Below are 13,191 nucleotides of genomic sequence, written 5' to 3'. Positions count from 1 at the left end.
CACTCAAACAAATGGTGTTGACTACCAGGAGACCTTTACACCCGTGGCTAAGATGAATTCAGTTAGTGTACTTCTCTCTCTAGCAACTAATCTAGATTGACCACTTCATCAGTTTAATGTAAAGAATGCATTTTCCCAAAGTGACTTAGAAGAAGAGGTATATCTGGACATTCCTCCTGGTTTTGAGGATCATCAAACAAAGGGTAAAGTATGCCGGCTTCGAAAGTCATTATATGGTCTCAAACAGTTTCCAAGGGCTTGGTTTGAGAGATTCACTCAGGATATACTTAAATATGGCTTCAAAAAGAGTCAAGCAGATCCCACCTTGTTTGTGAAACATTCATCACGTGGTAAGACTACAGTGTTCATTGTTTATGTGGATGACATAGTTCTTACAGGTGATGATAGTGAGGAAATAGGTCTGTTGAAAAAATATTTAGCAAGTGAGATTGAAATTATAGACTTGGGGAGCTTGAAGTATTTTCTGGGAATTGAAGTTGCTCGCTCCAAGGATGGGATACTTATCTCACAGAGGAAGTATGTGCTTGACCTGTTGAAGGAAACTGGGATGCTTGGCTGCAAGGCCTGTGACACTCCACTGGAACACAATCAAAAACTGAGGGATGACGAAGGAGGAGCAACTGTTCATAGGGGGAGCTATCAACGATTAGTGGGTAAACTCATCTACCTATCTCACTCCCGTCTTGATATTGTTGTTGCTGTCAGTGTGGTTAGCCAGTTTATATATGCTCCTCATTAGATTCACTTCGAGGTTGTCATAAGAATTTTGAGGTACTTGAAGTATACTCCTGGTAAGGGTCTTTATTTCTCAAAGTATGATCATCTTCGTGTGGAAGCTTATACAGATGCTGACTAGGCTGGATCAATAACTGATAGAAGATCAACTTCAAGGTATTGCACCTTTGTTGGAGGCAACCTAGTTACTTGGAGGAGTAAGAAACAGAATGTAGTTGACAAGTAAGTGCAGAAACTGAGTTTAGAGCTATGGCACAAGGGGTGTGTGAGCCCGTATAGATCAAATTATTGTTGAGTGATCTACATATTGATCAGACGGACTCCATGCGGTTATACTGTGATAATAAGGCCACCATCAACATCACTCACAATCCTATTCAACATGACAGGACAAAACATGTTGAGATTGATCGCCACTTCATTAAAGAGAAACTCACTAGTGGCACAATATGTATTCCATTTGTGTAGTCTGGTGAACAACTCGCTGACATCCTCGCCAAAGGAGTTGGGAGTAAGCCATTGCATGACATCCTCAACAAGCTGGGCATGAGAGATATCTTCGCACTAGCTTGAAGGGGAGTATTAGAATAGTATATTATTAGTTGGGTTATTATTCGATTGTAATTATTCTATGCCTTAGAGCTCCTTTGTAATTATTAATCTTCATTAATATAAAAAGAGGATGATATCACAATCATTCGCTAATCCTTTTCAATTATCTAAACCTACAATATATACTTTCAAATCAAAATCAAAATCCAAATTTTACAGATTTAACAGCACACCAATCAGTATATATATATATATATATGTATATGGTGGTTCACAATCATGGAAAACCTCGTTGAAAGTAGATCATCAACGTAGTCCCAATGTCGCCACCACACATCACCATGTTCAATGCCACCAAATCAGATTGCCACCGCACCAAACCAAACCAAAATCATAATTGTTGCACCAAATCAAATTCACCAGATCACCACTGTAAAGAAACAAAGAGAAAAATAGAAAACACAGGAGGGAGAGAAAAATAGAGGGGGGCAAAGGCCTACGTTTTGTCGAGAAAGACAGTACCGTCATAGGGCCAACTTTATTCATGTGGTTGATAACAGTGGCAATAGTGACACAAAGAAACGATAGTGTGGCAGTGATAAGGGATTGGAAAAATTATTGAAAGATTGATAAATTTTTGAGAAATTGATTATGTTGGTGAGAGCCTCAGTGATGTAGATTCTTCTCTCTCTAAACGCTCAAATATTACAATTACATAGACTTGGGATTGAATAATGAACTGGATCTGAATAAGCAGTAAGGGTGGGTGTATTAGATGGAAATATTTTGTTTTGTTATATTATTGCTAACCTAAACCAATGGTAGTGGTTTGAAAGATTAAAGGTTGGAGGAGAAAGAGGGTGGAGGTGCAGTTGGCAGTGAAGGAGGCTAAAGCGTGAAGAAGATGAGAGACAGGCGTGGATATTTAGTTGTGAAGATATCTTTTAGGTGGGATGATCAACAAATCAATTCACCCGAACCTGGGTGAACTATCCATGACCAGGATGAAGATTAGGTGAAACTAAGTTGGTTATAATTATAGTATATAAAATGGGGCTGTCTGGTTGTTTTTGCCACAACAAAAAGGATAATCTTGGCAATTGATTGCTAAAAAAATTGAGATCAAAATATTCTATTAACAGTTCTGATGACTCATTAACAGAGAAGGAGGTTCTTGTTTATTATCACCCAAAAAAAAAAAAAAAACACGGAGCACACTGTAAGTTTAGAAACTATAGAAGTCCATGTAATTGTCAAAAACCTCAAGGGAGATCCGTGTAATTAGCCCATTAAACTATACTCAAAATAAAATACTAAAATAAATTAGATAATAAATATTTAAGACAATTATGAAATCTCCATGGTGCACAGATATTTCGCATCATTCTCCCTAACTATAAATAAGAACTCATTCTCGAGTTCCCCTTTTAAGTAATGAAGCCATCCATGCCAGAGAATCCAATACTTCAAACGCGCGGCTTGCTTTGTTTTCTTCCCACACCAACTACTGCTAGTGCCCAAGGTGTTGACAAAGTCCATTAAAATAGCATTAAACACACAAAGGAAATCTTAAATACCAATCAATCAATTCCTTTGAACATGATCAAGTAGTTGGTAGAACATCAATAGGATCTGACAACTTGAGTGCGTCTATAGGTTCAAGCGACTGTTCTTTCGGTAAGAGTATCGCCTTTGTGAAAACAACTTCTTGGACACTTTCTTTAGGCATTGGAACAGCTTTTGATCAACAAGTTCCACATGATCCTCACAAGCATTATGTGGAAGTTCAAAAGAATCCCCTAAAACAAGGATAAACAATTCAAAATTGTTTGCATTTGGGTCAATGTTGTTTTTATCTCACGCACATCTCAGGCTAAGGTCTCATATTTGGAATTCAGCTCTACATTGGTGAGCAGGGTTGAGGACACGGGAGGTTGACTAGGTGTTTGGAGTTGAGCTGATTTGGCAAGCTTTGTATAGTTGGAAGGGTCTTGATGGGTTTTTCTTTTCCCTCACTGGCTGAGTTTGGGTTGGAGGGATGCATGTATAGGCTTATTTTGCTGCAAGTGTGGGTGGGATACGCTTAAGTAGCTGGTCTAATGCCGGATTATATATGTGAGTGGGCTGAACTGCCTGTGTGTGTGGCTGGGTTAGGCCTTAGTTGCACGAAACGTGAGCGGGAGCGCAAGAGAGTGGCCACTTAGAAGAGTCCTAGTTTGGGAGTGCTTTTATATTATTTTTATTAAAATATTTTTAATTTACCTATATAAACTTTTTTTTTAATTGACATATATATATGTTACAAATGATTTTTAAATTTTAAATTTTTATATAATATTTAATTAATTAAATACAACATAAAATATTTTTTTAAAATGAATAGCAAAAAAAATTCATTCTAAATATAAAAACAAAATGAATTAATAAATTCAAATATTATAAGAACATTCTTCTCATTAATACTATCATCAAAATAGCGGGCTATAAAAAAAATAATAAGCCCTTATCATTGAAACTTCAAAACACAGAGACCAATAAAAATAAGGAAGTTATATTCTTGAATATGAAAACACATAAACCAACAAAAGTAGTAGAGTAAAAGTAGTGGACTGATATTATTTATTTATTTATTATATGTAAAATTAAAAGATATATATTGTTTATTTATTTACTTTAATATCAAATATCATTTACAAATTATTTTTTCTTACAAATAAAAATAATTTATTCTATGTATATGTTCAGGTAGAGCAAATAAGAAAGGAAAAGAGGGGGAAAAAAAAGATTTTTGTTAATATATATATAAAGGGATTTATCAAAATATACATATATATAAAGGGCACACGTTAGGAGAGAGGGAGGGGGGAAAACAAATAGAGGAGAGAGAGAGTTGAACACGCAAAGAAGAAGAGGGAGAATTGAACACGCAGAGAAGAAGAGGGAAAGTCAAACACAAGCGAGAGACAGAGAGAGAGAGAGAGTGAGAGAGAGAGGGGGAGATGAACACACACACACATAGACGAACTGAAGAAGAAGAAAAATGAAGAAAGAAGAAGAAGAACAGATTCGAAGAACAGATTCGAAAAACATACCTCGATCTAAGGCTTCTTCTTCTTCTTCTTCTTCTCTCTCTCTCTCTCTCTCTCTCTCTGTATTCAACAAGTTAAGGTTTCTCTCTCTTTGTCTCTAACGTGTCCCCATGTCCAAGAGTGTCCCAAGTGCATTTGGCTGAAAAAAATTGAAAAAAAAAGGGGGACACGTTAGGTAGAGTGTCCACCGCATATCCGATGCGAGTCCGTATCCAGCCCGTGTCAGACACCCATACATTGCCTCCAGAGAGGTGTCTGTGTTTTATAGGAAGCGCCTTTCCACTTCAAAACCCCTATAATTTTGCACTTGCAAAAAAAGATTCATGTAGTCGGCTACATCTTATTGGAACATGTGGCTTGGGCTGGTTTGGTTTAGATTAAGTGATATATTGGGTCAATTTTTCATAAAAGCAAAGAGATTGAGGAGGATGTCGCAAATAGAATTAGAGCAGGATGGATGAAATGAAGGAGACTATCAAGAATGTTAGGATTCCTCTAAGTCATTAAACTCAGTCATTCTGATAAAAATGGCTGCAAGTGGACTGGGTTTATGTGTTTAAACGGACTACGACCAAAGTTGTGGCTACTTCAACCAAAAGAAGGGAGGAAAAATTTTATAAAACTTTTTTATGCCGTGTTATGATGTTTAGTAACAAATGTTTAACGGTTAAGACAAACACATGTATAGAAATACGTAGCTCAAATGAAAGGTATTGAAATGGATGAGTGGTGTTACAAGACAAGTGATGGCGCATCCCTTTGACTATTTGCAAGTTGTTTATGGGATTTGGAAACCTGTGGTAAAGCCTGTGGGTCCGAAAGCATTTTGGTCTCATAAATGTAATAAGTAGAATATTATTAATAGTATTTAGTTAGATTTAATTACGTAATATGTATTAGATTTGGGAAAATTACCAAAAAAACACAAAAAAAACTAGGGTTTGACCCTTGTAACAAAGCAAACCTTGAGTTTTTAATTTCTTTAATTTAAACCTTATATTTTAAACTCTATAACAATTTGAATCCTCCATCCATAACTGTTAAATCATCTAACGGAATCTTTTTTTAAAATATATGTGGCGTTCTCTCACTCATTGCTTTAAATTAATGTCATATCTAATTTTGTTTTTGACAACACCCTATCAAATTTATATTTATAAAAAATGTACTTAGATCTGGCCCTTCAATTTTCAACCCGACCATAGAGTTAAACACACTATATCAATTTTCATTTCCTTTCCATCCCTTCCCAGCCCACCATTTCTCCCTATGACTGGCCAACCATTACTCAATCGTGAAATCATTTCCACTGCCTAACAAACCCCCCCCCCCCCCCAAAACACCTTGCCTCACCATCCCCCATTCCTCTATTCAGAAATCAATAAATCACATAGTGGGCAATGGGTTGAACGACAACAATGAAGATCTGCATATTTGCTGCGATTTTGGCACAAATCCAGACCTTTCTATTGATTTTTGTTGATTTTCCGAGGGTGTAGGATGATCTAGGAGTTTAATGTTAGCTAGATGGAAGGGTAAGGGAGCTTCAAGGGTGACAGGGTGATTGTGGAAGGTGGGGAAGGGTAGCCAGCTGTGGTGGGTAGTGGCGACCGGAGGAGACTGGTGGTGGTTCTGAGTTTATGGAGAATATCACAAACTCATATATATATATATATAAATTCCTCACAGTTTGATGAAACCAACATCGGATGTTAATTGCATTCATTTAAAAAAAAAAAAAATATTGATTGCATTCCGTCATTAGCAATGGCGACAATGGAGAACCTGTTATATATCGTATGCATATAATGTTTGTATACATGTATGCGTATATAATGTATATGCATGTATAATCATGGCTAGTAAAATGACAAGTTTATCCCTATCTATGTTTGTCTTTTAACAATAGACAAAAAGTTTAAATTGTTATCAATTTAAAAAAGGACAAATTACGCTGCTAGTCCCCGTACTTTGACCCTTGTGTCATTTTAATCCCTGTACTTTTTATTTGACTCAATTTGGACCCTAAATTTTTTACTTCGTTTCAAATTGATCCAATTGATTTCAATTGTTAACATTTTGAGCAAATTATATCGGTGGTCTCTACATTTGACCTCTTGTGTCATTTTGATCTCTACACTTTCAATTGACTCAATTTTCACTCTTAATTTTAGATTTTGTGTCAATTTGGTCTAATTGATAATATCATTAGTGTTTTTTAAAGAAAATTATCACCAAATTGGTTGAAGTTAACTCATTGAGTTGAGTAAATTTATAATTTTGCTCTTAAAAATATGACACGTGACACTTGTGTGCGTATTTTCCAGGAAGAAATACTAAGAGTTATAATCAATTAGACCAAATTGAAATAAAATCATAAACTCAAGTTAAAATTGAGCCAATTGAAATTATAGGGACTAAAATGAGACAATGATCAATGTACAAGAACTAACATCATAATTTACCCTAACATTTTTTATGGAAAATGTGCACGTATTTACCCTAACATTTTTTATGGAAAATGTGCACAAGTGAGGTGTCATGCTTTTAAGAGTAAAATTATAAACTTGATCAATACAGTGACTTAACCTCAATCAACTCTGACAAAACTTTCTTCAAAAAACTTAACGGCATTATCAATTGAATCAAATTGAAGCAAAATTTAAAATTAAGGGTTAAAATTGAGCCAATTAAAACAATAAGGACTAAAATGACATGAGCAGCAAAATACACAGACTACCGATGTAATTTGCCCTTGAAAAAATTAAGGTTTAAATTGAAGAAATTAAAAACTCATAATTTAATTTGTTACATGAGTCAAATTTTGGGGACTTTTTTGGTAATTTCCCTATTAGATTTTGATTTTGTTTCCCCAATAATATTATGATAGTTTCCTATTTAAATTACGATTTTGGCTTATAATGGTTATAGCTCGAAGTTAATATTATTGAGTGTTTTAGGTTGTAGTTGTTTGGGTTCTTCTCTCTTTTCTCCCTGTTCAATTCATCATCATTTGGTATTGGAGTGTACCTTGATTCCTCATGTTCATCCCTTGCTGTTGCACCCCATTGACCAACTAGATCACCTAAGCCTCGACAATGGGCCGGCCCAAAAATTTAAGGCCAAAGCTTAAGCCGAAGCCGATAGGCTTTGACCGGTCAACAGGCCAGGTAGGGCTTGATCTGGCCCATGTGATATTTCTAAAACACATGCCCTACACAGGCTTAAAAATATGAGCTTAACGCTGTAAGCCAGACCCATATGAGCTTTTTTTTAAAATAAATTCAAAAAAAAAGTAAGTAAAATTAAAAAAATTATAATACAAAATTTTGAAGCTCATTGCATTAATTAGAATCGAATACTGTTAATCACAATGAAAATAATTAGAATCGAATTTTAAATCATGAAAAATCAAAAACTTAACTTCATTTATTGAAATACATAATTACATTCATTATTATTATATTATTAAATTGTATACATCTTTATGTTAAATTATAGCTATTAGTTTCATAGTTGGCGTACTATTCACTTAGTTTCTCAATTTTATTGTATTGTTGTATTAAAAACGTACATGTACACAAAAAAATTAAAAGAAAAAAACCAAAAAGAAAATAACATATTATTTAGTATATATGGGCCCTGGCACGGGTTTACGTGTTGGGTTTTTGGGCTAGCCCACGAACCCTACCCCTCAACCGAAGCCCAACCCATATATTTTAGGGTTGGACCTAGTCATCCTTGGGCCGATAGGCCAGCTACCGGGACGCCCATTTTCTTTTTAATGAGACTTAAGATCACCATCGTCGTTTGTTCATCAACCCCCACCTTGCCATCACTTCCTATCGACAAACTTCTTCGTCTCTCTGTCGCCTCAACACTTTATCTCTTCCTAAATCCTTCGGTTTCCTCTCCATCGCCGTACACTATCATTGCTGCCCCTACCTCTCCTTTTCTCTCTTCATCAAAACCTTCCATAGGATTTTCTCCCTTGCGTTGTTCCTCAAAGTCAACTGAACTTAACAACTAAAGAAAGGGTCTGACATAACCCTAACTTGATGTCATATAGTTGTCGTGCATATTCTTATATATAGTTGTCTTATATATTCTTATATAACATATTCTTATATAATTGGCCTCCAATTTGCTTATCTTTATCTAAATAGTAATGGTATGCGTTTTCAAGCATTTTGAAAGTTTATACCCCTTTGATTACAAAAACACCTTTGGAATGCCAAGAACATACCTTTGATATGAAATATTAGGACATTTTTCAGTTTGCATCAATATATCAGTGCAAACATGGATAGTTATGCATGTGCAAAGAGCAAACATCACTTTCTTTCTATTATTATTATTATTATTATTATTATTATTATTATTATTATTATTTAATTTATATATATATTTTTGAAGTATTGATGAAGATAGAAATGAATGCATTCATGGGAAGATAGAAATGACAACAATTAGAGATAAAATGAGGAAAAAAATCAATTAAGATGGTATGGTGTAGCCATGTACAATATAGACTAACAACTTGCTTCTAAAGAGTTAAATGATCTAGGCTGAGGGCACCACATATAAAAGAGGAGAGGCAAGAAGGAGATGAGTTCAAGAAGTTTATGATTGGCTTGGAGTTAATAAAGCCAACTGGAGAAGACAGATCCATCATCCATGTAGCTGAGCCTGAGTAATTAAGTCTGATGCGTGTAAAGCGGAGTTTTCCAGAAGGAGAAGAGGGGGCACCTGGGCAAGTTTTAGTCATGTGCTTTTAAGTCCATCTAAATTCAAATTACTTGGCTGCGCATGTATGTCAGTTAGAAATGAATCACTCTGAGTGCGCGTTAAAAGGCATACACATTTGATTTGAGGTTCATGAAATGACATTCTTCAGATTTTTAAATATCATTTGCAGTAGTGGTTTTATTTTCTGCTGCAAGCTCCATCTAAGTGAAGGATGTGTGCCATTGATTGGCATTAAGAAAACAAAGATCAGAATATATTAAAGCCTTTTTTTATGTAATGCCAGCATGCATGCCTTCAAGAACACAAGCTCAATCAGCTAAACTTCAGATGAGATCAAGCATAAAACGCCCTCCCATTTACAAGTTTGGGTAATTCTTCCATTTATTTCAGCAACTAATGTATAAAGGAGAAAATTGCAGAAAAATAAAATTGACTAAACTTAGACAAACACAATACCTTGGAACACCTTTCCATTGATATCAACCTCATATGATTCCATGACCTCTTGGATTGCAGCACCAACATCACAAAGACGTACATCAATTCCAGACTCCTAGATAACACAAAGTTGCGAAATCATGGTTGGATGTGTGGTTATTACATATTTTATGTGAAAGCAATAAATTGTAAATTAAGTACTCAATGCCAAAAGCTTCACAGTAAAATATATAGCTTATCTGAAAATGAAAGAAAATTCAAAAGAATCAATACTGATGAAACTGGTTTACAAGAAAATACTAGTTTTTATTCACGACTTTTTCAAAAATTTACACAACAAAAAGTCTGTAATTCCTCAAAAAAATTTGGCAAGCTTGGCTTAGCAAGATGTGATCCACACAGAGATGAACTGATCCACAAAAATATTTGCCCCAACATACTGCCTTTCAGTACTTAAAAAATGAAATTGCATTTTAATTGAAAGAATAATATGTATTGACTCCATAGGTGCATTTTTGGAGAAATTGTGGTGTGGGGAGGCGAGGAAGGAAATGGCATTTCCAGCACTTGCCAGGATTGTTGAGGATAGAGGAGTTGTTGTTAGCGACTACCTTAGAACCAAAGGAAGTCCTGTTTTGGTATATTGCTTTCCATAGAATTTGAATGATTTGGGAAGAGTTAATAACTCTCCTTGAGGTTCTTTATTACACATCATTGATAGGAGAGGGAGAGAATGTGTTGCATTCGTTGACATTATAAATCTTGCAAGTTTGAGGTAAAGTCCTACTATAATATTTTGGTGGGTAGTAAAGGCACGTCTTTTCCTTAGAGGGGTATTTGGGGGCGCACTAAGCCCCCTTCCAAGGTTGTGTTCTTTGTATAACTGTGATGCATGGGGAAATCCTCATTACTAATAATCTCATTTGGAGTAAATTGGTGCCACATGTGCAAGCAAGGCTGGGAAAATGGTAGACCATCTCCTTATTCACTGCTTGATGGCTATAGAGGTTTGGACTTAGTTTCTTATTTTGTTTGAAATGACGTGAATTTTTCTACCTAGCATTGCGAAAGCCTATGAAGCACAAACACAGACACGGACACGGACACGGACACGGTAATTTAAAAAAAATGGGGACAAGGACGTGACGGGGGACACATCAAATTTTATATATATATATATTTGCTATGTAGATTAATATTATGTTACCAAACAATCAAAATTAATAAAACTAATATATATATACATCACTATATTTATATTTATAACGGCAAAAGAAAATAAATAGAGAAATTAAAAAATATATTAAAATAATTATAAATACAAAAAAAGATACTTAAAAAAAATTTATGATCCCAACCACTATACACCTCAGTTCAAGTAACCATTGCATCACGCCCACCAATATAAGTAACAACTAAAAGTAACAAAACCCAGGCAGCAGCCCACCTCTTCATTATTTAATCCTTATCTTGACTTTTTCCAATCTTCTTTATTTAATAGTTATAAATTATAATCACAAAGAAAAGAAAAGAAAAGGAAAAAAAAAAACAGGGAAGCGAGAGAGAAGAGAAAGCGAGAGCAAGAGGTGAGAGAAAAGAGAGGCGAGCGAGAGAGAGAGAGAGAGAGAGAGAGAGAGAGAACTTACCTGACCAACAAACCAACTTCACATGTTCCACCGACAAACCAGGTAAATAGCTGCTGCTGCTTCTTCTTCTTCTGATTTTGAGATTTAGGGCAAATCTCTGAACTATGATCTTGGACACGCATGGTCTCTAGCGTGTCCCTTGCAAAAATAATAATAAAATTCAAGGGACATGCCATGTGTCCCCGTGCCCGACACTGCTACGACACTAGTTCTGCCGTGTCCGTGCTTCATAGGTGAAAGCTTAAGCATTTTTGTAGAGGGGCTAGAGTGGGTAAGAGAAAGAAGGCATAGTGCTTGAGGGCGTTGGCTTTGATGCATGGAAAGCACAAAACAGGATAACTTTAGATGGATTGAGACTCCTATTGTCATTTTGAAGAGTCAAATTTTGGTCATTTCATATAGTTGGTTCTTGGGAGCAGTTATACCCTCCTCAAACCAATTTTGGATTATGTGTAGTTTTTGGAGTAGATTTGATATATAGCTGACCTGTTTTGTTTTTGTTTTTTTGTTTTGTATACAAGCAAAACCCCCTTGGTCTCTATATTTAATAATATCCATTTACTTGTATAAAAGGATTGTTTTGTTAGAATCTTAAGATTCACGACTTGCATCTTACTATTCAATTCAATTAGACCCCTATTCGATTTCAATCTATTATACTATCATTCAAGACACCCAAAACTCAATTTTTCTTTACCTACACAACTCCAAATCAAAACGGCCCTTTTCACATGTTACAACATGCAAAGAGATTTTTTATATAATCTTTTTTTTATTAAAAAAGTTTTTGTTTTGACCTAAGTACTTGCATAGTACTTGCATTGATGCAAGCAAACACAATGCATGGCATTGGTAATGCTAAAATACATTTGAAGTATGATAAATTCAACTATACAGATTTGGGTGGTGTAACTCAAATAAAACTATGAGCTCTAAATGTCTTGAATTGTTAACAAGGTAATGAAGTTGTTAAGAGTATTGTTTACATTAAGAAAAGAAAAAAAATCAATTCAAAAGGACAAAAGACACCATTTCTTTTAATGTTCTAAACTTTTATTTCATTTTTTTTAGTAAAGGCAGTAATGTGAGAATGCATTTAGTGTAATGATTGTGAAATTGTACATCATAACAACCTTATATGGATAAACAAATAATTGGTTGGAAATTGGAATTTGAGAAAATGTTTCGTATGTTTTGGGAGTAGTAGAAAATATTAATTTTTTAATTACATGACATGAAAAACATAATGGACGTTAAGGTAATAGAATGGATTGTTTTGAAGAATATTGAATATTAGAAAGTTATTTAAAAGAAAAGATTATAGGTGCAAATGTTACCAAAGAGAGAAATTTTCAAGAGTTTAAACAATATTCTGGAAAAGATAACAAAAAGAGATATAACTAGTGAAGAACATAAGGAAAACGAAATTATTAATCCATGTGCAATGAAGGTCAATCATTGCACTAAACAATGCAGAAGAGCAAAATTGTCAGCATTGAACATAATGCTAAAAATGCAGAAGAAGAAAAAAATCAACGTCAGTTAAGATATTAAAAGAAGGCATGGTCAGTTAGAATTTACTTACTGCTTTAGTCCTTAATAGAGCAAAATGTAAAAATAAGATTCATGCATGCCTCCAAAAAGTTAAATATTTGCATTGGTTCATGGCTTACTAATAAAATGTTTCAGAGGAGGAGGTTCAATCGCTATTTACTTCCGCAATGGTGCATTATGTGCAAGGGAAAAGATGAAAGCATTGATCATCTATTTCAGCATTTCCACCTTGCTATGGCATTAGGTCAATAGATTGTTTCAGCTGGTGGAGATTGACTGGGTAATTCCAATTTCATGTGTTCAGATACTAATCATCAATTACTGATTATAGAGATTTCAACTCCCATAAGAAAGTCCAAGTTGTTTCGAGTTATACTATTTGTGAAGTGACTTGGGTTATTTGGTTG

The 13,191-nt window shown here is 34.8% G+C and overlaps 1 protein-coding gene across 4 annotated transcripts in view; it reads right to left on the bottom strand.

Moving 5' to 3' along the window:
• Positions 1–13,191, bottom strand: part of LOC114272122 (methionine aminopeptidase 2B-like) — a 43,181-nt gene that overhangs the window by 14,592 nt on the left and 15,398 nt on the right. For all 4 annotated transcript variants that reach the window (XM_082912562.1, XM_082912564.1, XM_082912565.1 and 1 more), the window contains one exon: positions 9,603–9,699. In XM_082912562.1, coding sequence (XP_082768688.1) covers positions 9,603–9,699 — 97 coding nt within the window. The remainder of the gene's footprint in view (positions 1–9,602; positions 9,700–13,191) is intronic.

Source organism: Camellia sinensis, unplaced genomic scaffold (assembly GCF_055761805.1).
Source record: "Camellia sinensis isolate YWXY unplaced genomic scaffold, ASM5576180v1 Unanchor4, whole genome shotgun sequence".
Lineage (NCBI taxonomy): Eukaryota > Viridiplantae > Streptophyta > Magnoliopsida > Ericales > Theaceae > Camellia > Camellia sinensis.
Note: the sequence above shows the minus strand (reverse complement) of the source record. Positions and strands in the feature narration are given on the sequence as shown.